General features: G+C 38.6%; 1 protein-coding gene across 4 annotated transcripts in view; it reads left to right on the forward strand.

Moving 5' to 3' along the window:
* ADGRB3 (adhesion G protein-coupled receptor B3) overlaps positions 1-24,449 on the forward strand; it is a 649,111-nt gene that overhangs the window by 394,392 nt on the left and 230,270 nt on the right. For all 4 annotated transcript variants that reach the window (XM_075923698.2, XM_014575580.4, XM_089777101.1 and 1 more), the window contains 2 exons: positions 4,399-4,501; positions 10,131-10,174. In XM_075923698.2, coding sequence (XP_075779813.2) covers positions 4,399-4,501; positions 10,131-10,174 — 147 coding nt within the window. The remainder of the gene's footprint in view (positions 1-4,398; positions 4,502-10,130; positions 10,175-24,449) is intronic.

Raw genomic sequence — 24,449 nt, forward strand, 5'->3', positions numbered from 1 at the left:
TTAGGGAAAATAAAAAACATTGAAGATTTGCAATGTCATGTTATTGTAACAAAATCTAGATGGACTAGACTTTTCTGTAATAGATGGTAAAGTCTGCCCTATTAATACGTGCTCCTGTGAACACTTGTGCTCATTGTTACAGTGAGTGGGGATGAGGAAAAAAGAACACTAAAAAAATGCAGGAAAGGATGTCATAGGAGCCTCAAACTTCTCCCCACCTCACTTACCTGCTGTTTTCTCTCTCTCAATTAATACTGCCTTAAATCCTTTTCCAATCCATTTTCTCTGTATCCTATCCATACAGAGCACCTGCAGTGGATATCTGCTCCATGTTTACAGAATGAGATGCAATATCATAGCTTAATGCCCATTCCATGGATGCCCCAGCTTAGCCCTCCAAAATCCCATGTGGAAGGCAAAAAATCAAAAAACCCTTCACTTCACCTCAGCCGATCTTGATGGTGAGGAAAAAAAAATCTTTCCCCACTACCCACGAAAGATTTGACTAGTGAAAATGCCCACAGCAATTCCAGACAACCTGATATTTCACCAGTCTTCCTGGTCCAGGAGGGAAAAAAAAAGGCCTTTGCCTGTCTGGTTTGTACCTACCTATTATTAGTAGAACCTCATGGGTATAAGGCCACAAAGCTTATTTGGAGTTGGAAGTAAGCAATCAGGCATCAGCGGAGATTAATAAAAAAAAAAAACCAAAACAAAACAAAAGCAAATGCAGTACAGTACAGGCAGTCCCCGGGTTACATGGATCCGACTTACATCAGATCCCTACTTACAAATGGGGTGAGGCAACCCCGCACTAGCTGCTTCCCCCCAGCAGACCAGGGAGATGCGAAGCTAGCGCCCTCCCAGCAGACTAGGGAGACGCGGAGCAGCTTTTCTCAGCAGACACCTCAGCTTGAGAATAAAGGACTGAGGGAAGTGAGGTGTGGGAGAATAAAACTGAACTCTGGAGAAATGTTTGGCTAGAGTTTCCCCTACAATATGTACCAGTTCCGACTTACATACAAATTCAACTTAAGAACAAACCTACAGTCCCTATCTTGTATGTAACCCGGGGACTGCCTGTACTGTGTTAAACTAAATAAAAAGGGGAAAGTTAAAAAAAATTGACAAGGTAAAGAAACTGTTTCTATGCTTGTTTCATTTGCAATGATTACAAATAGCCTTTTTTCTTCTGCATAGTAAAGTTTCAAAGCTATATTAAATCAACATTCATTTGTAAACTTTTGAAAGAACCGTAACGCTTGTTCACATAATGCTTGTTTACAGTTATGAATTTTTCAGAGTTATGAACAACCTTCATCCCTGAGGTTTTTGTAACTCTGAGACTGCGTCTAGACTGGCATGATTTTGTGCAAATACTTTTAACGGAAAAGTTTTTCTGTTAAAAGTATTTACGCAAGAGAGCGTCTATACTGGCATGTGCCTTTGCACAAAAGATTTGCTTTTGCGCAAAAGCATCCATGCCAGTGTAGACGCTCTCTTGCGCAAGAAAGCTCTGATGGCCATTTTAGCCATCGGGCTTTCTTGTGCAAGAAATCAACTTGGCTGTCTACACTGGCCTTCTTGCGCAAGAATATTTGCGCAAGAGGGCTTATCCCTGAACAGGAGCGGCGGAGAATTTGCGCAAGAACCACTGATTTTGTACAGTAAAAAGTCAGTGTTCTTGCGCAAATACTCGCAGCCAGTGTAGACAGGTGGCAAGATTTTTCACAAAAGCTTTTGCGCAAAATCTTGCCAGTCTAGATGCAACCTGAGGTTTTATTGTACTCATTCTCTTCTGGTTACCTATGGGGGGGGAGGGATGGTTCAGTGTCCCCCATGCTGACCTGCTCCACAGCTGCTGTAAAAATCACTCCATGCCATTCTTACCCTAGAAAGAGGGACACATCCACTTATGCAGTGTCGTTATTTGTAAAGGTCATAGTTGGGGAATAAAAGGTGCAGACAGCACTTTTAAAGGTAAATATTCTGTTTCCACCTGAAGACAAACAAATGATATGTGTTTAAAGATCATCTAGACATTCTTGGATTGCCAGTTTATCTGTCTAATCAGTGAATCATACTTAAGAAATTATGCTCCTTGTGATGGAGTGCGATCACAGAAAACCCCTGGGAGTTCTTCCCAGAGTACTGACAAAGCCACTGACACTCGTCTTCTTGCACAATGGGGCTTCTCATCGCCCTGTCCTGCTGGGCCAGCTCAGCTGGTCTGTTTCCAGCCAAGTCATAGAGCTGAGATCACCACCTGCCTGAGGAGCAGTATAGACATGGGAGCACTCCAGGTCTGAGGAAAATGCAATTTGGAGCCCAGGTTCTAGGGATACCACACCACAAATGGGATCAGAACCCCAAATGAATTATTTAGGTAACCCCCTTTAGCCATGAAAGGAAGAATATACACACTGATTGCTCCCCCAGGTAACAATTATTTACACTGGGCTGGATAGTAAATAAAAGTGATTTTATTAAGTACCAGCAATAGGATTTTGTAGAATCAAAGAATTATAGAACACTAAAACTGGAAGGGACCTCGAGAGGTCATCAAGTCCAGTCCCCTTCCCTCATGGCAGGACCAAGCACTGTCTAGATCATCCCTGACCTGTTCTTAAATATCTCCAGTGATGGAGATTCCACAACAATTCCCCTAAGCAATTTATTCCAGTGTTTAACCATTGTGATATTCAGGAAGTTTTTCTTGATGTCCAACCTAAACCTCCCTTGCTGCAATTTAAGTCCATTGCTTCTTGTCCTATCATCAGAGGCCAAGAGAACAATTTTTCTCCCTCTTCCCTATAACACCCTTTTAGACACTTGAAAACTGCTATCATGTCCCTTCTCAAGCTTCTCTTTTCTAAACTAAACAAGCTCAATTCTTTCAGTCTTCCCTCATAGCTCATGTTCTCTAGACCTTTAATCATTTTTGTTGCTCTTCTCTGGACCTTCTCCAATTTCTCGGCATTTCTTGAAATGTGGTGTTTAGAACTAGACACAATACTCCTACTGAGGCCTAATCAGCACAGAGTAGAATGGACGAATGATTTTACATGTCTTGTTTACAACACTCCTATTAATACATCCCTGAATCATGTTTGCTTTTTTTGCAATAGCATCAGACTGTTGACTCATATTTAGCTTGTGGTCCACTATGACCCCTAGATCCCTTTCACCTCAAATCCCTTCCGAGACAATCACTTCCCATTCTGTATGTGTGAAATTGATCGTTCCTTCCTAAGTGGAGTACTTTGCATTTGTCCCTATTAAACTTCATGCTGTTTACCTCAGACCATTTCTTGAGTTTGTCCGGATCATTGTGCATTTTGACCCTATCCTCCAAAACAGCCTCCTTCCTAGTAGCTTTCTCTACCTTCTGAAATAAAAAATTGTCTCCAATGCAGTCTAAGAACTTGTTGGATAATCTATGCCCCGCTGTGTTAGTTTTCCAACATATGTCTAGATAGTTGAAGTCCCCCAACACCACCAAATCCTGCGCTTTGGATGATTTTGTTAGTTGTTTAAAAAAAGCCTCATCCACCTCTTCTGCCCAGGTAGGTGGACTGTAGCAGACCCCTACCATGACATCACCCTTATTTTTTATCCTTTTTAACCTAACCCAAAGACTCTCAACAAGTCTGTCTTCTATTTAAGTAGTTGTAAGTAAAAACAGGAAGAGCAAAGTGAATTACAAATTGAAAAATAACAAAAAATGTATAGCTTATTCTGAAACTAAAACTTCAGTACAAATTTACCCTAAAACTGTTCTTATTTCAGCTAAACCACCAAGCCAGAGAAAATCCTTGTCCCTGGGATCTTTGGTTCATCCTCTTGGATGTGCCATGCCAAAGAAAAAGAAACTTCTAGCTTCCTATTGTTTAATACATTCCCACTTTAGGCAGGAATTCTGTTTCTACATTCCACACTTACATGGAAAGTTACTTGGTCAGACCCCACCACTTGGGGTGGTCACGTGACTTCCTAAGACCAACCACTGTTTGGATTGGAAGGACAAAAGAGACTGTTTACAGGTAATTACCCAGATATGGAGGCATCCCAGCATTGTAAACACCCTTGATGACTTTCATTTGCACATTTAAAACCATAAAGCATTTCATATTCCATATATCTAACTTTACACACAAGAATCAGGTGTGGGGGGCAGTCACACTGTTGACATGATTCCCCAATCTTTACAATGTCTGGTAATGATTAGTAACTTGAGTGATTTATACTTACTGGTCAAAAACAAACTTATTTTCTAGCCTAATTCTTAGGTATAGAAACCACGTGAAAATATCCAAAGAATCTTTCTTTTAAATTGTTAATGTTAGAAGTGACTGTTAATATTAACTAAATCTTTTCTTTCTAATTAATATTTTTCAGAAATTTTACTGTTGTTAATTCCAAAATCATTGTTGTCACTATAAGGCCTGAACCCAAAACAGCGGATTCATTTCTAGAGATAGAGTTAGCACATCTGGCTAATGTAAGTATTGCTGCAGCGAATTTTTATTTCCAGTTGTGTTTGTCTTTTAAAAAAAAGACTAATTTGCCTGATAAAATAAAGTACAGAGATTCACAGCCCACTCTGAATAGAGTGAGTTTTGTATGCTTGTATGTATAGAACTGTCTGAGAATTTGTTTTGTTATTCTTAGGGTTTTCATTTATACTGAAATTTTCATTGGGAGCTCTACATTAATTGTTTTTGATATATATATATAATGGAAAATATAGTATTTGACCATTGGTTTCCTTTTTGTTATCAGATAAGACCCATAATGAAATGCATGCTTCAAGCCTTTTCTTACTTTTTTTTCTTTGCCTTTATGTGATACATGAAAGGTCGATTCATACTTGACTTACACTAGCAGAATATGAAAATGCAGCCTCACTCCAGTTTGCAAGTTGTACAAATTCACAGGATCTTTACTGAAGTTGATTGTTCTACTGGTTTTTTTTTTTTTTTTTTTTTTTTTGTCATGCAATCTTATGTTAAAGAGTTTAAAGCCAAAAAACTAATACCTCTAAATTTAATTGCATGGTAAAGAGGGTGGCTATAGTTGCACAGTAGCATCGGAGAACTTCTTCCTGCTGTATTCAGCTACCTACTTACAGCAAAGGAAACTTTTAGAGAAAAGTTATTGGAAGTTAGACTTCCAGATAGGAACATGGCCTATTGATATTGCTACTGTTGTCTGAGACATTATAGTATGCAGGATTTCTGCTTGACTTTTTACATTGCTAATGAGGAGTTAGCTGTTATATTGAGTCAAGGAGGAAAGGGACATTTAAGTAAGACATACATTATAAAACTAATTTATTAACATAAAAGACTTCAAAGTTAATGGCATTTTGTTAAACTTAATAGAGCAAGTTCTCCATTGGCATATTCAAGTGCAATTTCACTAAAATTAATGGAGTTGCAGTCAGCCTGCAGTGAATTTGATTCAACGACTCTGTGGGAAACTGAATTGCTATAGGAATGTATGAGACTATCTGACCTATTGAAATCTAGATCTTTGGTTTACATTCTGCCCAAGCTGGAGGTGACAGAATATTATTACTATCTACTGACTATTCAGTATCTGGTATGAAATGAAATTTATGGTATCATCCAATTCCTATTGATCAGGTAGTACAGTACAAAGGACATCCTTTTGGTCATCAGGTTTAGCAAACTTCAGAATATGGAACAAGCGTAGAATCTGAACTACCTTCTGAAACAAAGAGATGGTGCTCTAAAGTGAGGGTTGAGACATATTGATGTGGCATTGTGGGGAAGATTTTACACTCTTGCAGTCAATGTGCTACCTTTTCTATGGATTAACAGAAGGGGAGGGATGGGAATTTTTTTTCTCCAGCACTGTCATGAACAGAAATTTCACTAACAAATATAGTGGGTTTTATTCAGTCAGACTGTTTTGAAGCATAGAACACAAAGGAACATGGAAGATTGATCTTAGTACTTCATATCTATCAGTAAAGCTGGATAGCTTGAGGAAAACATTTCCCTTAATGCATTTAGATCACAGGGATGTATTCAGATCACAGGGATCTTCTGACCAGCTCAAGATACTTCTAGATCTTTGATTTTTGTTTATGTATATTTTTTTATTATTTATTAGTTGTGGCATTATTTTACAGCTCATAACTAAGGAATATTTAAGAACCATTATATATGTGGGAACATGTATGATTTGTCACAGGGCAATATCCCTTGTAGACAGGGAAAAGAAATGAAAAGTTTGTAATGACTTTGTCATAGCTATAAGAGGTGAGAAATAATCAAAGTAACATCAGAAAGTCCTTTATCAGTGTTGAAGTCATCTGATAACAAGCCATTAAAATGGCATGATATAAGCAAGGCTAAAGGAAGGTTAAATGAATGTCTTTACAAGCTGATTTCTAGAAAATACATTAAAGCAAGACTTGTTTCCTCAGCTGGTTGGTTTTATTATTTTTTTAAAATGTACAGACAAAGCTTGTGCCTATTTACTAGTTATTTAAAAAGGTTCATTTTGGCAATGGAAAGTTCAGGGTATCAATTGTGATCTGGCATTGTCTACCTTTTTGTAACAGGATATTAATGACTACTGTATTAGCGGAAGACTAGAAGTGCTGACAAGGCAGGAGGATAGTCACCTTGTCAATAATGTTATAGATTTGGCACTGTTTTCTTCTGGCTCAGTTCTAGCTCAATAATATATTATTTAAAATATCTGAAAGTTTTCTCTAAACTATACCTCCAGACCCTGTCGTCATATGCAGTCTAACTGAGCTCACGGTGGCACTTCATGAACATAGGAGTTATCTGTGCCAAATGTAGGCAGAATCATGGCCTTAAAATTTGGGGACAGAAACTGATTTCACAGTTTTAAATGGCTTTAATGTTTAATGGTTTTCTGTTCATGATAGTTTCCAAGATGAGATTTTATATAAAAAAGCATGGTTAGAGATGCAGTGGCACATTCTCTGATTTGTGTCTTTTGCATTTTTAGACCGAGTGATCTTCATTTTCATTATTAGAAATTACCTCAGTTAAAAATTAGAATCTAATCTTCTCTAATTATAATGTCTTAATATACCATAATCTGTCTTTGAACTTTGTACATCACATGCAGTAATTAAGGTACAAATGGTTTTATTTCATCTCTAGACTTGGAATGTTGTACATTAATGACTCAGAGATAAATCATAATGACAATTAAGCAGGCTAATTATTAAATTAATTAAATTAAAAATTAAATTAGAATTAAAACCTGGACATTTTATTCCAATTAATCTTTTCTACAATTTTTCTTTGTGTTGTTGCTGTTCTTTCCAAACCTCGGCTCTTTTAGTAATATCTATACTATACGAATCTAAGAAGTCTATTGTTGAATTGGTTAAGGATTAACTAATGGCATCTAAAATATCCTCATGTATCTGTCAGTGTAGTTACATTTTGCTAATGATTACTTTTATTAATTTATTTATCCTCTTATAGTTTAAAAGAAATTGTATTATGTATACACATGTAAAAGGCCTCCTAGCATAAACATACATAAGAAATTGTAAAAAAGACATGATCATGTCTTACATAGCTTACAGTGTTGCTCATGGTACACAGTATTTAGTGCCATCCAGTATGATCACTGGATTATATGAGCAAAATGACCATGACTGTAACATTTTTCTACTAATTATGCTGAAAAGGGCATCAATATCATGGCCTTCTTTCCAGAAACAATAAGACATATCACTTTGTATCTTTGTAGCACCCCAGGTCTTATATCAATGGACAATGCAGTGACAATCTAGTAATATTAAGGGAGTTAAAGCTTTAGGTTGCAACTACTTCCACTGAAACCATGACTTCCAATTGTGGGCCTACATAGCTTGCACAATTGTGATCCATGGCTTGAATATTAAAAGTTTTGCGCGTCATTTCTATTGTTGATGCGTCAAGGTCCTTTTGATGAATATAAATGACATTTATGATGATTTCAGTGTTAGAGCTTCATCTCCCATTCATTTTTATGATGACTCAACATATCCACCTCTACATGTGAATCAGCTCCAAAAGGGCCACAAATTTCTGACCTGAAAATGATATGGATTTATCACTTCCTTATACCTTCCCGCAGAGTCGCATTGCTTGAAATTTTCTGTTATAAAATCATTCTTTTTGCAAAGTCTGAACAGTCTCTTTTTTAAAAAAATCTTAAAGGGCTAGCTGTGCTACTCTGTATCTGTAAAAACAAGGAGTCCTGTGGCACCTTAAAGACTAACCGATTAATTTGGACATAAGCTTGTGTGGGTAAAAACCCACTTCATCAGATGCAGATACAACTTATTTTTACATTGCAAGGAGAAAAAGTATGGGCTGTTCATCACCAGAAAAAAAAATAACAAGTATGTGAATGTATAAGGGTATCTGTTTTAGGCATAGACTTTAAGTATGATTATGACTTCATGAAGATGATTCTAGGTAGATTACATCAAGACTCAAGACACGTTCAAGCTACAGAACTCTGTTTACTCTAATTTTCCTGTTGTTGCCAATTCTAATTTTTCTACCACCTTTTCTACTAAAGCTTCAGAATGCTTTGTTCCAGCGGTGAAAGGTGAATACACTTGATGTGTAAGAAACTGAGATTTAGGACCCACGCTCCCACAAAAGTCAATGGGAGTTGAGCTGGGTCCACAATGAGCTCAAAAAAGAATATTTGTGCTATAATTTAGTCCTTTTACAGCTACTGGTACAAAAGAGACAGAAGGTCATTAGCTTTTTCCCTTTTTTAAATAGTCTGCCACCTTAGCTGATTTCTAAACTGAACTTCTCCCCCTGCAGCCTTGGCATTGGGCCCTTGTAAGGGGCAAGAAGGAAATGTGGCCAAAGTGTTACTGTGCTCCAGATATTCTTCACTGGTGAATGGTCTATTGAGAGCTGTGTTTCTTTAAAGTATGCTGGTCCAAGAACTGGCATCAGTTCTTAGACCAGCATACTGGGGACTCGATTTAGGCACAGTTAAGGCCTTGTCTACACACCAATATGCTACTGATTTAACAAAAAAGTTTAGAAACGAATGTAGATAAATTGACTGAGTCCGCTCATGTGTATACTCTGAAATAAAATTAGGAGCATCTTAAAAAATGGAATGCAACAACTTAGCCGCATAAGTTGCTTCACCTATTCTGGTAAATAATTAACTCCTTTAGGTGCAGACAAGACCTAAAATTCTGACTTTGGTCCATTTGGTACCTCCCATGTTTTCCTTCTCTGGCACTGTACAACCTTTTTAAATGGACTTGGCCAAGATTTTAATTGAAGTGGAAATGGTGTGAAATGGTAATGCAGTTTCTCTGGCTGAAGTAAAGTAATATAATATTTGCAGGTACTAAAGAGAGACAGGGACTTATGTTCACCATCCAGCTTCTGGACTTTAAAACATGTATTTTAACAACTTACGTTATTATACTTCTCAAATACAATGTACATATATTTATTTGACACAGAATTGGATATGAGGATGTATTGTAGTTATTTCAAAATAGCCTAGTAGTTATATGATTTTTTGCGGGGAGGCGGGCTAGTGAGAATATATAATGTACTCCATCGGTTAATGTGTTTGGGCAGCATTTTGAGGGCCTTTTATTCCTTCTTTTGGGAGTTGGATCCAGGGGAAAAAATGAAATTACTTAAAGCAGGGGTGGGGAATCTATGGCATGGCAGCCACATATAGTTTGTTAGGCTGATGTTAACACTGATAGTTAACACTGATGAACTGTGTGTGGCTGGTGTGCCGGAGGTTCTCCAACCCTGATTTAAAGAATATGAACTGGATAGGCTCCATGTTAAGGTAACTGGTACATTTGAATCCAGCACCACAGTCCTTTTCTAGTAAAAACTCCAGCTGGTTTCGTCCTGAGTTCAGTATTACAAGGTGTTGAATGCCTTTTGTGCAGTGCTAAGTACTTTCACCTCTCACTGACCTTAATTTGTATTTGACTCCCATTGACTTCAAAACCCTTTGCTCTTTTAAGATCAGGCCCTCAACAAGGACTGAGGTATTGAACCCCTTGTTGGTTATGTACATCAGAAACTAATGGTGTGTTTTTGTTTGTTTTTTAGGGTACATTGAATCCCTATTGTGTGCTCTGGGATGAATCAAGAACGTAAGTGGCAGATGTTTGCTTCCATTGCTATGGATTAAATATTCCAAAACACATACCTATATTTAAGTTACCAGACAGTCCACCAGGGTCATTCTAAAGGCACAGAAAATGTGCTATCCACAATTTGAAATTGTTCCCTTTTTTTACACTGCGGTGACATTGTAATATAGGTTTGAAAGTCAGCTTGTTTTTTTCTGTTACTAATTCTAAATTAGAAGCATGGGTGGCAGGTCTGTAATGCAAAGGGAGGCTCTGCCTACCCAATGTTGCGGTTGTACTGGCCCTGGCCCTGGCCCTGGCCCTGGCCCTGGCCCTGGCCCTGGCCCTGGCCCTGGCCCTGGCCCTCTCCCTCTCCTCCCTGCCTCCAACTTCTATATGTTGTTGCTGTGGAATGTTGTTACTGTGGTTCAGGCAAGTTCCAGGGCGCCTGGGAAGGCAAAGTAGCAGGGAACATCTTCAGCATCTGGTCCCTGAACCTGTATCGAACATACATAAGGCTCAGATTACAGCCACATAGCTCTCAGCTTACATTTCTCTCCAACCACCATCTCCAGGAGGAATGACAGCCCTGCTCTGCAGAAATCATCCCATGCAGTTTACTGTGGTCCTGCTGCTTGCCAGTTTCTTCCCCTTGTCATCTCCCACCCTGCTTGGTCCCTCAACCCTCCAATCTCCCTCCCTGCACCTTGGCTGAGGGTGGACAAAGTGGGCTTCCTCCTTGCTGCCCTCCTTCCTCCTTTGCACTCTCCCTGCTTGGTTGGCTCCTCGCTTTGCTAGTGTCCAGAATCTGTACCCCAAACCACTGCCCCAAAAAAACAGTGCAGTACACTTCAACCACATATACTGTGAATATATTCTTCTATAGTTCTTTGAACATATTTATTGTAAGCCTTATATTTTATGGTGAAAGTGAGGGAGGATGGGGGAGGGAGGGAAAAGGGAAGGTGGAGTGAGCAGGAGAACGGGGTCAAAGAAGGCAGGGCAAAGGTATGTCGGTTTGAGGTAGATCTTGGATTGCACTTACATTCAAAAAGTGATCTCATGCTTAAAAATGTGGGAGACCACTGCGCTAGTGGTAGTTTGTGGTGTGTGCCTCCTTTTCCAATGAAGAAAAAACATAAGGAAAGGTGTCAGCTCAAAGAAAACAGAAGAGCACATTAGATGTTCCAGGTTCTGATTCACCTGTGGGTAATATGCTATATTTATTTTTTTCATAATTGTTTTAAAAAATAGTCAAGTTGTCTTCCATTACAGTTAAGGAGGATTTTGTCTAATGACTGACTAAGGATTTTTGGATTGTGCTCGGTGATTACTATATTTATTTTTTAAAAAAGAGTGCAGTACATTTCAACCACATGTACTGTGCATATATTCTTCTATAGTTCTTTGAACATATGTATTATACTGTAAGCCTTATATTTTATGTATTATAGTGTTATAACTGTATGCCTTTTGTAAAATATAACTGATTTTATCCCTTAAACTAGATTTCAATTGATATATTGATAGCATGAAAATATGCAAGTGAGAAACAATGATAGACTAGATCAAGGAAAGCTTTCCATATATGAATAATTTTCCTCCCACAAATATTAACATGGACTACTCATGTAAGGAAGGGCTTACAAGATTGGATCATTTATTTGCAGGTGACTTGTTAATGTTCAAGTAAAATATATGTAGTATAGCGTATAATATATTTAATTTCATATACTATTATATAATATTTTATGCATTTATTAAAGCATTGCATCACACATTCTTCAATTCTCTTTCTAATACTGTATCATACTCACACAGTGCAATGACACTACAATGCTTCAGTTACCAGTACTCTACAGACGCATTGCTCTAATTATTATGTATACATTACATAAAGGTCTAGAGAACATGACCTATGAAGCCAGGCTTCATGAACTGGGCTTGTTTAGTTTGGAAAAAAGAAGATTAAGGGGGGACATGATAGCGGTTTTCAAATATCTAAAAGGGTGTCACAAGGAGGAAGGCGAAAATTTGTTCCTCTTGGTTTCTGAGGACAGGACAAGGAGTAATGGGCTTAAAGTGCAGCAGGGGAGGTTTAGATTGGACATTAGGAAAAAATTCCTAACTGTCAGGGTGGTCAAATATTGGAATAAATTGCCAAGGGAGGTGGTGGAATCTCCCTCTCTGGAGATATTTAAGAACAGGTTAGATAGACATCTGTCAGGGATGGTGTAGACGGAGCTTGATCCTGCCTTGAGGGCGGGGGGCTGGACTCGATGACCTCTCGAGGTCCCTTCCAGTCCTATTATTCTATGATTCTATGATTCTATGATTACCTTTGTCAACATTCCAATTTCAGTACAGCACACAGATACCCAGATTTTAGCGGGAAATTTTCATGAAATAGATCCACATATTTTCAAAATGGGAAAAAATAAATACACACACATGCACACATGAAAAAAATCATGACAGCATGGTACAAAGGTTTTCTTCGGGAATTTGAATTAAGAATATTAATTACAAGTGGTGAAGCCATCCCAAAGAAATGCCCATATTCTGTAGTCTTCTGTTCTGTATATGTTGTTTGATTTAGAAATTATTTACAGAGATTGGATACCATTTTTGGTATAAATCTGCATATAAAAACAAGTGGCAGAACATATCAGGAAAGATAAAATATCAATAATACAGTTTTTTTGAAACCTTTAAAAAATACATTAGATAGCTATGGGGTGGGAAGGGAGAATTCCACATTTGGGAGGAAGGAGAAAAGATTTCCCTAGGGATTTTTATTTTTGAGTGGTAGTTGCTGAAGCTGCTGAAAGGTTTGAAATATTGGGAATAGTGGGAGATATATTAGTCATCAGTGAGTAGGTGGGACCATCAAAGAGTCATGAGAAGTATAATTTATTATGGCTCTGTGATTTATCACACGGATTTCACCACCATCTGGTATGTATGTACTGTATATAGACACACTTTTATGAGATGAGTGCTTTTTATCTTGCTTCTGCATTTAAACTCATTACTCACCAGAGGTCCAGAAAACATTCATTTGTCCTATATTTCTCCAAACTTTTTTCCCGGTCTTTTTAGGAAAAGGTGGGGATCTGGGGACTTAATATTAATTGTGAGGGCATTTTATTTTATCCTGGTAATTACTTGGGTTTGGGGGCATTTTATTTGAGTCCAATTGATTATACTGTGGAATGTGCCTTCTAATATTCTGAGTTTTGAATAAATGCAAAAGCTCCTAGCACACTGGACAGATTCTTATAATTTATCAATCTAAATCAATAAATATGTACAGCATTATACAGTGAGCTGGGTGCACTGGGTTGTTGACTTCTTTTGTTTTCTGTTGTTTTGTTTTGTGTTCACTTTCCTCTAAATCATAGAAATTTGCAATAGCCAGAAGCCAGAGACCAGATATAATGGATTAATGACCTAATTTAGTGGTGCATATCCTGTGGAGCTCTGTTGTGCTCACATCCTTAAAAAATGGCTGAGTTCTTTACAACCCACAATTCACAAAAATTTGGAGGATAAATCCAACAATAAAGTAGTCAGCCTTTAGTAGAAGGTGTTTAGCTAATTACTGCTCCGCAGGAAAAAAAAAAGTGCTTTAAATGAAGTGCTTTTCGGGTACAGTAAATGTTTGTCTTTAGCTAAAACTGCTATAGTTTTTGACCACCTTCCTGGCAAGTCTCCCAGACCTTAATCTCAGTGCACTACAATTCTACATGAGATAAATTATATGTTTCTCTGGTGATGTTCTCAGATTAATGCATACTCCAGCACTAGTGTGGGAAACTTTCTCTTCCTGGAATTTAAATATTCTTCACAGGCTATTGTTCAATGATTGATAGCTCTTCCTTCATACATTCATAGAGAATCCTCTGAATATATACTGTGAGCTGTTTGATGGTGTCTGGCTCTGCCCTCTTGTTGCATTTTTATAGTTCATCTTTCTTCTGTTCTTGTTATGTGGGTGTGCACATGTCTAATTGTTTGGAGAACGTATTTTCTATTTCATTCCTATCTGTGGAGTGGAATTATATAACTTTCTTTAATTAGGTAACTTTTTAGAAAGTTTTCCTTTTATCTTTCTATCAGGCTGGCAGATTTGTTCTGTGTCTACCTGCATCTAGTTATTGTTTTTTGTACAATGTTAAGACAGGTAAAACTAACTACATTAAGGATCGTAGTATGGCTTATATATGATAAAATACAATTATTTATAGTGGTGCAGCATACATTTCAGCTAACACTTCCAAAAATGCAGTACTTCTGTTATGCTGATTTAAAATGGGGTTCTTTAGAGTTTCAGCTATTCTGTCATACTCTCCATTTTCCTAAATGATTAGCTAAATAGCATCAACAGCAGAATGTATGATAGTGGACAGGTTATTTTTCCTCGCTCAGGAATTTATTTTACCATTTTAATGTCTCAATTTCATTCCAATTTTGGCCGTCCGTACATTTTTGGAATCCTGAATATTTTTCCATGTGAAAAAACATAAGGTGTTTTGATTGAAATTCTGGGCTGAATTGGTCCACTATCCAAAAGCTTTTGAAAAAGAAATCCTTTCCTCATAACCAAATTATTTAACATGAGCAAAGAAAGATTTAAAATAACCACTGTCATGAACTGCATGCTGTACATAGGACCCATAATATATTAATCCAAAACGCTGTGAGGGAGAGGAACCGGTCAACCACCCATCCATCAACTTATATCCTGCATAGTGTGCAGTGTGTAATTTTGGAAAACTGAATTTGTACAATATGACACGTGGCTGAATACTACTACAATCAGGGCACCCTGCTCACATCTCTGTGGCAGTGCCATTCACAGATGTAGTATCAGTGGTCAGCAAATTCATTCAAAAAAGAATTGCCAACCAAATTAGACCAGTGATCTGTCTGGCACTGGCCTTCAGAAGAAAGTGCAAGAAAGCCAACAGTGATATTAATAGAAAAACTGTCCAGAAAGGATATGTTCATAATCTTTTACTGATCTGACCAAAGGCAATGTTTCTTATTTTCAGTTAGTGGTTTAATAATGCTCAGAAACATGTAAGTAGGACTGGAAGGGAGCTCAAAATATACCATCTAGTCCACTTCCCTGCGCTCAATTCAGGACTAAGTAATAACTACACTATTCCTCACAGGTGTATGTTTAACCTATTCTTAATAAACTCTAATGATAGACTTTTGACAACCTCCCTAGGCAATTTGTTCCAGTGCCATATACCCTGGCACTTAGAAAGCTTTTCTCATGTCCAACCTAAACCAACCTTGCTGCACTTAAAGCTCCTTATCATATTTTCAGAGGTTAAAGAGAAAAATATTTCTCCCTCCTTCTTGTTAACAAACTTTTATGTTCTTTAAAAATGTTATCATGCCCCCGTTCAGTCTTCTCTTCTCCAGAATAATCAAACCCAATTTTTTCAGTCTTTTCAGTCCTTCCTAAAGGTTTTCTAGCCTTTTAATTGTTTTTGTTGCTCTCCTTTGGACTTTCTGTAGTTTGTATGCATCTTTCCTGAAATGTGGTATCTAGAATTGGACACAATACTCCAGCTGAGGCCTTATCAGTACATAGTTGAGAAGAAGAATTACTGTATTTGTCTTGATTATAACACTCCTGCTAATACATCCCAGAATGATGTTCAATTTTTTTTTCAACACTGTTATGCTGTTGTTTCAGATTTAGCTTGTGATAGTCTTCCTAGGCAGTCATTTCCCATTTTGTATATGCACAACTGGTTGTGCCTTCCTAAGTGGAGTGCTTTGCATCTGCCCTTCTTGAATTTCATCCTATTTACTTCAAGTCATTTCTAAAGTTTGTCTAGATCATTTTGAATTTTAATCCTATTCTCCAAAGCACTTGCCACCCCTCCTAAATTTGTGTTGTAACATGAGTAATGATAAAGAGGCTGGGGGAAGGAAAGAAATAACAGCTACAGAAACAATCTGATGTATTCAATATTGATGCTGCCACTATTTCCCTATCTTCTGAATGTTCAAGGCACTTGCATGATACTGTTTCTCCACTGATAGTCAAGCCATCCCGACCACTGATATTGATCCACCACAATTCATTTTTTTATCCTATTTCTTCCAACTTTTAATGGAGTTACATGCTCCCAGATTAAATTACATCAGAATTTTCCTCTTCAAATTAGTACAACTAGAAGTTTATCCTCTAATTCAGATATCTGATTTCCTAATTGTTCACCCTTCCTGAATGTATTTGGTAAATTAGAGCTAAAGTTTTGCATATCAGTTTGCTGGGGTCTATACATAAAATTGCCTAGGTCAGAGATGACCAGTGTTGCAGGAACTCTGCTATGATCCCTGTCCCTGTCTCAAAGCATCATTGATAGCGATAGCTTGATTGGGAAACTTCCTGCTCCTGATTTTACATTTTACATAACATGATACTGTTGCCAACTCTCCATTTTGTGTGGAAATCCTCTGATACTGCAGGGCTACGTCTAGACTGGCATGATTTTCGGCAAATGCTTTTAACAGAAAAGTTTTCCGTTAAAAGAATTTACGGAAAAGAGCGTCTAGATTGGCACGGACGCTTTTCCGCAAAGCACTTTTTGCGGAAAAGCGTCTGTGCCAATCTAGACGCACTTTTGTGCAAAAAAAAAAAGCCCCGATTGCCATTTTCACGATCGGGGCTTTTTTGCGCAAAACAAATCTGAGCTGTCTACACTGGCCCTTTTGTGCAAAAGCTTTGCACAAAAGGACTTTTGCCTGAATGGGAGCAGCGTAGTATTTCCGCAAGAAACACTGATTTCAGACAGTAGGAAGTCAATGTTCTTGCAAAAATTCAAGTGGCCAGTGTAGACAGCTGGCAAGTTTTTCCACAAAAGCAGCTGCTTTTGCGGAAAAACTTGCCAGTCTAGACACAGCCCAAGAGAATAGAAGAAATTTCTGATCTTTCTGGAAGAGACCAGGTTCCCTTTCTGAACTAGAAATGGTAAATGTGGAATTTCATATACTGGAAAAGGAACAGGTACTAAGGTTGAATCCTGGTATGTCTAGGTGAGGCTAGCTTCATGGCTTTTGCACTCCTCCAGTGCTGGGGCCATCCTGTATAGGTATAGTCTCCACTGACAGGTCTCCACTATAACTTCTGGAACTCTCTGAAGAATGTTCCAAACATACCCTAGTGATTGCTGTAGAGAGGGATAACATCACAGAATCATAGAACTGGAAAAGACTTCAGGAGGTCATCAAGTCCAGCCCCAAAACATCATGGGAAACTTTCTGCTCTTAGTGTTCTAGATTCCCCTGTGCTGAAAAACTTCTTCTCTAGCCAGTGAGATTGGCCTTTGGGAAGTTTTGCATAGGTGGGGCAGGGCTTGGCAATACTAATATAAATGTTTTCTGCTGAGAATACTCCTGAGAATATTGGCTGTGTCATGTCAATCAAGGAACCAGGGGAAATGTGACAAAACGCAACCAGCCCAGCTCAAAACTAAGGAATAGCACACAAAAAACTTCATGTAAATATGCAATAACAAAAAATGACAAAAATTGACAATACATTTTTAATACAGGTAGAACCTCTTTAGTCCAGTACCCACAGGAGGTCAATATTGTATAGCGGCATTACCAACACTTCTACTGTTTACTGGATTGTTAGAGGATATTTAGGGTAAATTAGAGCTAAATAACAACACAAAACACTGAGAGCTAGGACTGGTGACAGTAAACAAACTTTATGGGACTGTAGGAAACTTGGCTACACCCATGAAAAGTGGACATCCATTTAACGAAAATCATTCTGGACAACAGATGTTTCTAGACCAGAGAGTTCTGGACTAGACAGGTTTAACCTATATAATGCATTTGGAAAGATATTCTTTTTCAGAAAAAATTCAGTAATTTGAACTTCATGTCTGATATTTTTTACAGCACTAATAAATATCATTTTGGTTAATTTTATGTGTCTTATAAGGTAGTACTTATATAGGACTCATTCCCCAAAGATCTGTGCACATCTTTATTATTTTACTGTCTTCAAATTGGCACTACTTCCCTGGTGTAATACACATCTTCTTCTGCCAGATACTGTAGTGTTCATGCTGGCTCCAATATAACTTCTCAACCCAATATGCAACAGAGGCCACATCTATATTTATCCATGGATTGACACTTCAAAGGTCAAGCTTTTAGCATTTGATTTAGCGAGTCTAATAAGGGCCTGCTAAATTGAACACTGAGGGCACATCTGTCAATGGTGATACTCCTACTCATGATAACTTCCCACTGTGGGGATGGCATCAAAATCTGAATCAAGGTACGTTGATACCAGCTGTGCAATTAACATGGCTGGAGTTGCATATCTTAATTCAAACTTAGCCCCTACTATAGCCCTGGACTGAGTGGTGCAGGGTCTTCTGCAGATAATGGGGAGGTTAATTAATTACATCTAACTAATTGCTCAGCAAAGAGATGTCCCAGAATGACATCCAACATGGATGAATGTTACATGATGCATTGCTAACATAAGAATGGCCGCCTCAAGTTTGTCAATGATCTCAAATATTATGGAAAGGAAATAATGAGGTTCCATCCAAAAGAATTTGGCCTATTTTGATCTATTTTCTTTTTCCAATCAGATTCACCCATTTTTAATTTATACTGACATACCTTTCCCCTAAATGTGTGAGAAATATGAATATCTGTAGGCAAAAATGAACTGAGAGATTTTACAAAACTTCAGGAATTCACTGCAGTCCAACATTTTATTGTTTCTGCCAATAAGAATATATTCATGATTAAAAAAAAAAAACCTCCAAGCACAACTGGTCTTTTTTCATATTTATGCATGGTTTCACTTTGCCACTTTCTGCAGTGAAAAGAGCTCCTTTTAGAAAAATATCTTATAGTGAAAATATGATTTTCCCACAATTTTGCTTCAACATAAATGGTTTCTTGTAACTCTACTGTGTCCACAGACTTACAGCCTATTTGTATGATAATTTTAATTTCATGTATTAATTTTGCTGTAATTGAAATGAAATATTGATCTGCCTCACCCTCCTCCTCTCTTTGTTCTTTACAATAGGGGTGATAGTGAGTCTAAATCACTTTTTGTACTTTACTTTCAGACCAGTTTTGTCACCCTGTGAAAATATTCTGAAAGAGACTTTGAAAATCAAGGTAAAGTTCTTTCAAAGTGTGCATCTGAACAGCACCCTTACCTTGAAATAAGCTATGCAATTTGCGCCACACAAATTGCATAGCTTATTTCAAGGTTATTTTGAAATAAAGTGCTATTTCAACAGATCCCTTAACCCTCGTGGAATGAGGGTTACAGGGATTATGAAATAGCATGCCCATTATTTCAAAATATATTTTGAAATAACGGGCACGCTTATAGACACAGAATAGCTATTTTGGGATACCAGCAGTATCCCAAAATAGCTCTGATGTGTAGATGTAGCCTTAGTGATATTATTCAGGCCAAAAGGCCAGTAAAACAGGACTATATTTATAAAAATGAATAAAAACTTATTGAAAATGACAAAAGTGTACAAAAATGAATATAATTGATTTCCATGAAGCTATAAGAGTTTTCACCATCTATAAAAGTTTTGCTAGTTACATTAATTTCAGCTGGAGTAATGTGTGCCCAACTTTTAGGAAAATTAGGTGTAAGCAGGGTCAGGATAAGCTCTACCCTGACACCTGTTAGTGAACTGTGGCAAGTCAGGGTCAAGATAAGCCCTACCCTGACATCTGGGGGTGAACTGTGGCAAGTGATGCAAAAAGACGTCAGGGGCTGATTCATTTGCATAGGCACACCCACCCTGCCAAGTATGTGCTCTCAGCAGCCAAATGGTCACTTTGGCCACTGTGGGATCTCAAGTTTCTCTGTTATTGCGGCAGGGGGAATAAAGTGTTGTTACGCTGATTATGTGAATCAAATAGTGGAACTGTTTCACCATAAACTAAGTAGTACTCGCTAGACAAGAGGCATGGGTTCCAAACCTAGTCAGACTGAGAGAGTGGCTGGCTGGCTGGCTGGCTGGCTTTGTATTTTGTGGGGGCGGGGGCCCTGTCTGAGGGTTCAAAACACACTGATTACACTTACTTCTCTCTTGTTGGCTTCACTGTGGGCCAATGGTGCACTTGCACTGAGGTACTTCTACTATGAGCTGAACTTACTGAAGAGCTGAAATCACTGTGTACTGAGGGGAGCCTGGTGTCATACTGCTGAAGAGCTGAAATCACTGTTGCTGAGCTACTAGCAGATCAGATTGTGGGACAACTAGTGGAGCAGTTTGCAGGGGCAACTGGTAGATGCAGGCGAGCGGCTGGTGGGGATGACTGATGGGCAGCCAGTGGAGCAGCTGCGGGACCTACCAGCTGGTGGCCAGGGAGCATGGACTGAGACAGGCTGACGGAGCAGACACTGCTCTGTGGAATGGCTAGAGCAGCTCACAGGACAGCAGGTGGAGTGTGGTGGAGTGATTTGCATCAACGGCGGCAGCAGAAACCTATGGAGAGGCGGAGCCACTGGTGGACCGCGTAAGGTGTATCAATCCCTACCCCCTCCATTGCACCCGGGTTGGGATGGTAAAACCCTGCCAGGTGAACTTTTGAACCCTGGGGTGGCACTGACCCGGGGCAGAGACTTTTGGGGTGTCGGACTTCTGGGGACCTTGGGTGATTTGTGGCTGGGGGGGTGGGTCTTTGCTCATGTATGGTTTATGAATCTGAGTTGTGGTGTTTTCCCACTTCAATGCTGATATCAGGTACCTTGTGTTATTAAAGATTTGCTGCTATACCAAGGCTCTGTGCTTGTGAGAGGGGAAGAATTGCCTCTCTGAGGCACCCAGGGGTGTGTATAAGATTTCCCAAGTCGCTGGGTGCGGGCTCGAGCCGGTATTGTATTATGTTGTTGGGAGGAGACCCCTAGATATTGAACCCAGCCCTTGCTGCAATTAACTTGTCCTGGCAGAAGGGTTACATGGGCTCTTGATGTCTTGAGCTGAGTGGCTTTCAAAAAAAATAGCTGAATTTAAAATATTTTAGCTTCCAGCCCAGAGAATAAAATGCCTTCTTTATGAGGTATTCAATCCCACATTCAATCCCAGATGTAAATCTTATGTATTTGTGATTATAAATTCTCCATGGCCAAGTTAACTATAAATGTTCCTTACTTAATTGTTTCACATAAAACTATCTTTATAAATAGCTTTATAGATATTTGTATGGATGAATCTGTAAATATCACAGTACATAATTTGAAGTTTGTTAGGGCATGTCTACACAGCACCGTTATTTCAGAATTACTGATGTTATTTTGAAATAACAAAGTTCACATCTACACACAAGCAGTTATTTTGACATAATGTTGAAATAATGTCCAGTCAGAGGGCTTCTTGCTCTGACTCCTGTAACCCTCATTTTACAAGGAATAAGGGAATTTGGGAAAAGAGCACTCTATTTTGAAATAAGTGCTGTGCAGATGTGCCCAATTTCAAAATGAGCTATTTTGACTGAAGCTACACAATTACCATAGCTCAGGTATCATAGCTTATTTCTAGTTTAGCACTACTGTGTAGATGTTCCCTTAGGCTACATCTACACTGGCACCCTTTTCCGGAAATGCTTAAAACGGAACAATTTTCCGTTATAAGTATTTCCGGAAAAAGCGCGTATACATTGGCAGGATGCTTTTCCGGAAAAGCACTTTTTCTGGAAAAGCGTCTGTGGCCAATGTAGACACGCTTTTCCGCAAAAAAGCCCTGATAGTCATTTTCGCGATCGGGGCTTTTTTGCGGAAAAGACTACTGTGCTGTCTACACTGGTCCTTTTCCGGAACAGTTTTTTGCCTGAACAGGAGCAGCATAGTTTTTCCGGAAAAACACTGACAATTTTACAGTAGATCATCATTGCTTTTCCAGAAAAGCAAGCGGCCAGTGTAGACAGCTGGCAAGTTATTCCAGAAAAGCAGAATAAGTGGCCCAGTGTAGACACAGCCTTAGTGTCCTGCAGAACAGTGCTCAACTAACAGTCCTAGTTCTCAGGAGTAACACACTCTGCAAGTAGCCCTTCTAACTTCAGTGTGCAGCTACTTGTGGAGTAAAATGTCTGACACAAAGTCAACAGACATTAATAAAAAGGCTGCCATTTATTTGAGTGGGATTGGATCAGGCAGTAAATTACAATTCAATGTTCAGGGATGAGGGTGCAATATTTTACTTCCTAAGGTTATTTTTAAAAACTTGATTGTGATGATTGATAATATACTGTGATGCAGATGTACTTATTCCACTAACATTCTTCACATATTTTATTAGAGAATATTGAGGGGATTTCTATTTTTTAAAAAAAGGAGAGAGAAAACTTTTTGATTTAAATCATTATAAAATGAATAAGTTTATATGGGAGGAATTAATAATTCAGGCACTTATTGTCACACAGCCTTTCAGTAACACCTACACGTCCCTGAATAGGGAGATGCATTGCCTGCTAAGAATTACAGCTAAAAGAGGAAATTAATTTCATCATTGATGATAATTTTTAATTACTGCTGCTAAGTGCTATTTATTGCTTGTGTATACATGTATTATTTTTGGGAAACTAAAAATAATGTTTTTGAGGTGCCAGGCAATTGCAGTTTTAGAATGCAGATATAAAAAGGTTAGTTGGTGCAGGGTGGCTCTCAAGTTTTAAAGACTGAAATATAATCTTAGATTTTGAAGCTCAACATCCTTACTTGAAGCTCAACATCCTTACTTGACTTTAATCTGTTGGTGGGATTATAGTGCAATATGAGAACAGAAGATAATAGTCCAATCTGTTTGATTAAGGATGAGGACATGACAGAAATGTATCATAATTTAATTATACCATCTGTGTTTTTAATAAAAATGGAAAGGCTGAATTCATGAATTTAACCAAGAGAGATGGGAGATAAGTTTCAATTAGAGTCCTAATTTTACATATTAATGGTCCCTGTGGCATGCTGTGGGTACAGCATCTATGTCTCCTACCTGATCTTGGAGTTTGATTGAAACTGTCAAATACATATATCTCTGGTAAAACTCAACAAAGAGCTCTTCTGATAATGTTATGATACTGTTCTTATATGTGGGAATTAGTTCTTGTGCTTTTACTTGAACCATCAAAATGCACTAGGTGCCTCTATGATATTCAGTTCTCAGTCAAATCTGGCACCTTCCAAGGTAGGGTGCTTGCGGGGCAGGGGAAAGAGTCTGTTAGCACTGCCCAGCCATTGTATTTTAAGTGTTCTAGGGAGACTTTTCCAAACTTCTTTCTTTGGTTAAAGTTGAAGATTCTCACACAGAAGTAGTAGGTATTCAGAGCAGAAGTCCATATCTCATGAAGAACATTGGGTGGCTTTTTAAGAGAGTGAGACCAGTTAGTTAGAATACTGATCTCTTCATTGAACTTGAATGCATACCATTTGATGTTTTTGTTCACTCAGTGATGTTTAATCTAAATTATGTCCAACTTCTTTTCAATCTTGACAATGAGAGGCCATATTTCAGTCCCCACAGGTCAAAATATTGAACTTCAAAACTTTATATACCCCAAGCCTCATCGCTCTACTTATCAGGGTATTTAGTTAGTGAACGGCATTCTTGATGAAGCACTCAATTACTGAAGATGCTTTCACAGTGGGGACTTTAAATTCTTTTTTAAAGTCACCCATATTATCAACAATAGGCACTCCGTTGCTGAAATCCCAAGAAATCTCTTCTGTATTTTGTCCCATTAATATGCTAGAGCCCTTAGTGTGTTCAGAATTCATGATGTGAAAAGTTTTGTTTTTACTCCAATTAATATCCAGGTCTCAGATGCCTAACCTGTCATGGCTGGAGTAATTATCCCTGTGGTAATTGCTGCTCCTGGAAGTGGCTGGCATTTCCCTGCAGCCCCTGAGAGAGACAGAGCAGCGGATCTCCCCATGCTGTCTTTGCCTGCAGACATCACTCTTGCAGCTCCCATTGATCAGTAATGGGGAGCTGTGGCCAGTAAAAGCTGTGGGCTCAATGCCTGTAGATGAGGGGGCAGCACATGGTGCCATGGAGCCATTGCTGTTCATGCCGGCTGCTTTCAGGAGTGGTGCAGGGCCAGGGCAGAAGTAAGCCTGTCTTAACTCCACTGCTCTCCCACCCGGAAGCCTTCTCAGTTAAGTGATGCTCATCCAGGGCCTGCTTCCTGAACTCCTGTTCCAATCCTGAACCCCTTCCTGCATTCATCCTGAGTCTCCCTGCACCTAAACTCC

Source organism: Pelodiscus sinensis, chromosome 3 (assembly GCF_052426305.1).
Source record: "Pelodiscus sinensis isolate ZL-2025 chromosome 3, ASM5242630v1, whole genome shotgun sequence".
Taxonomy (NCBI): Eukaryota; Metazoa; Chordata; order Testudines; family Trionychidae; genus Pelodiscus; species Pelodiscus sinensis.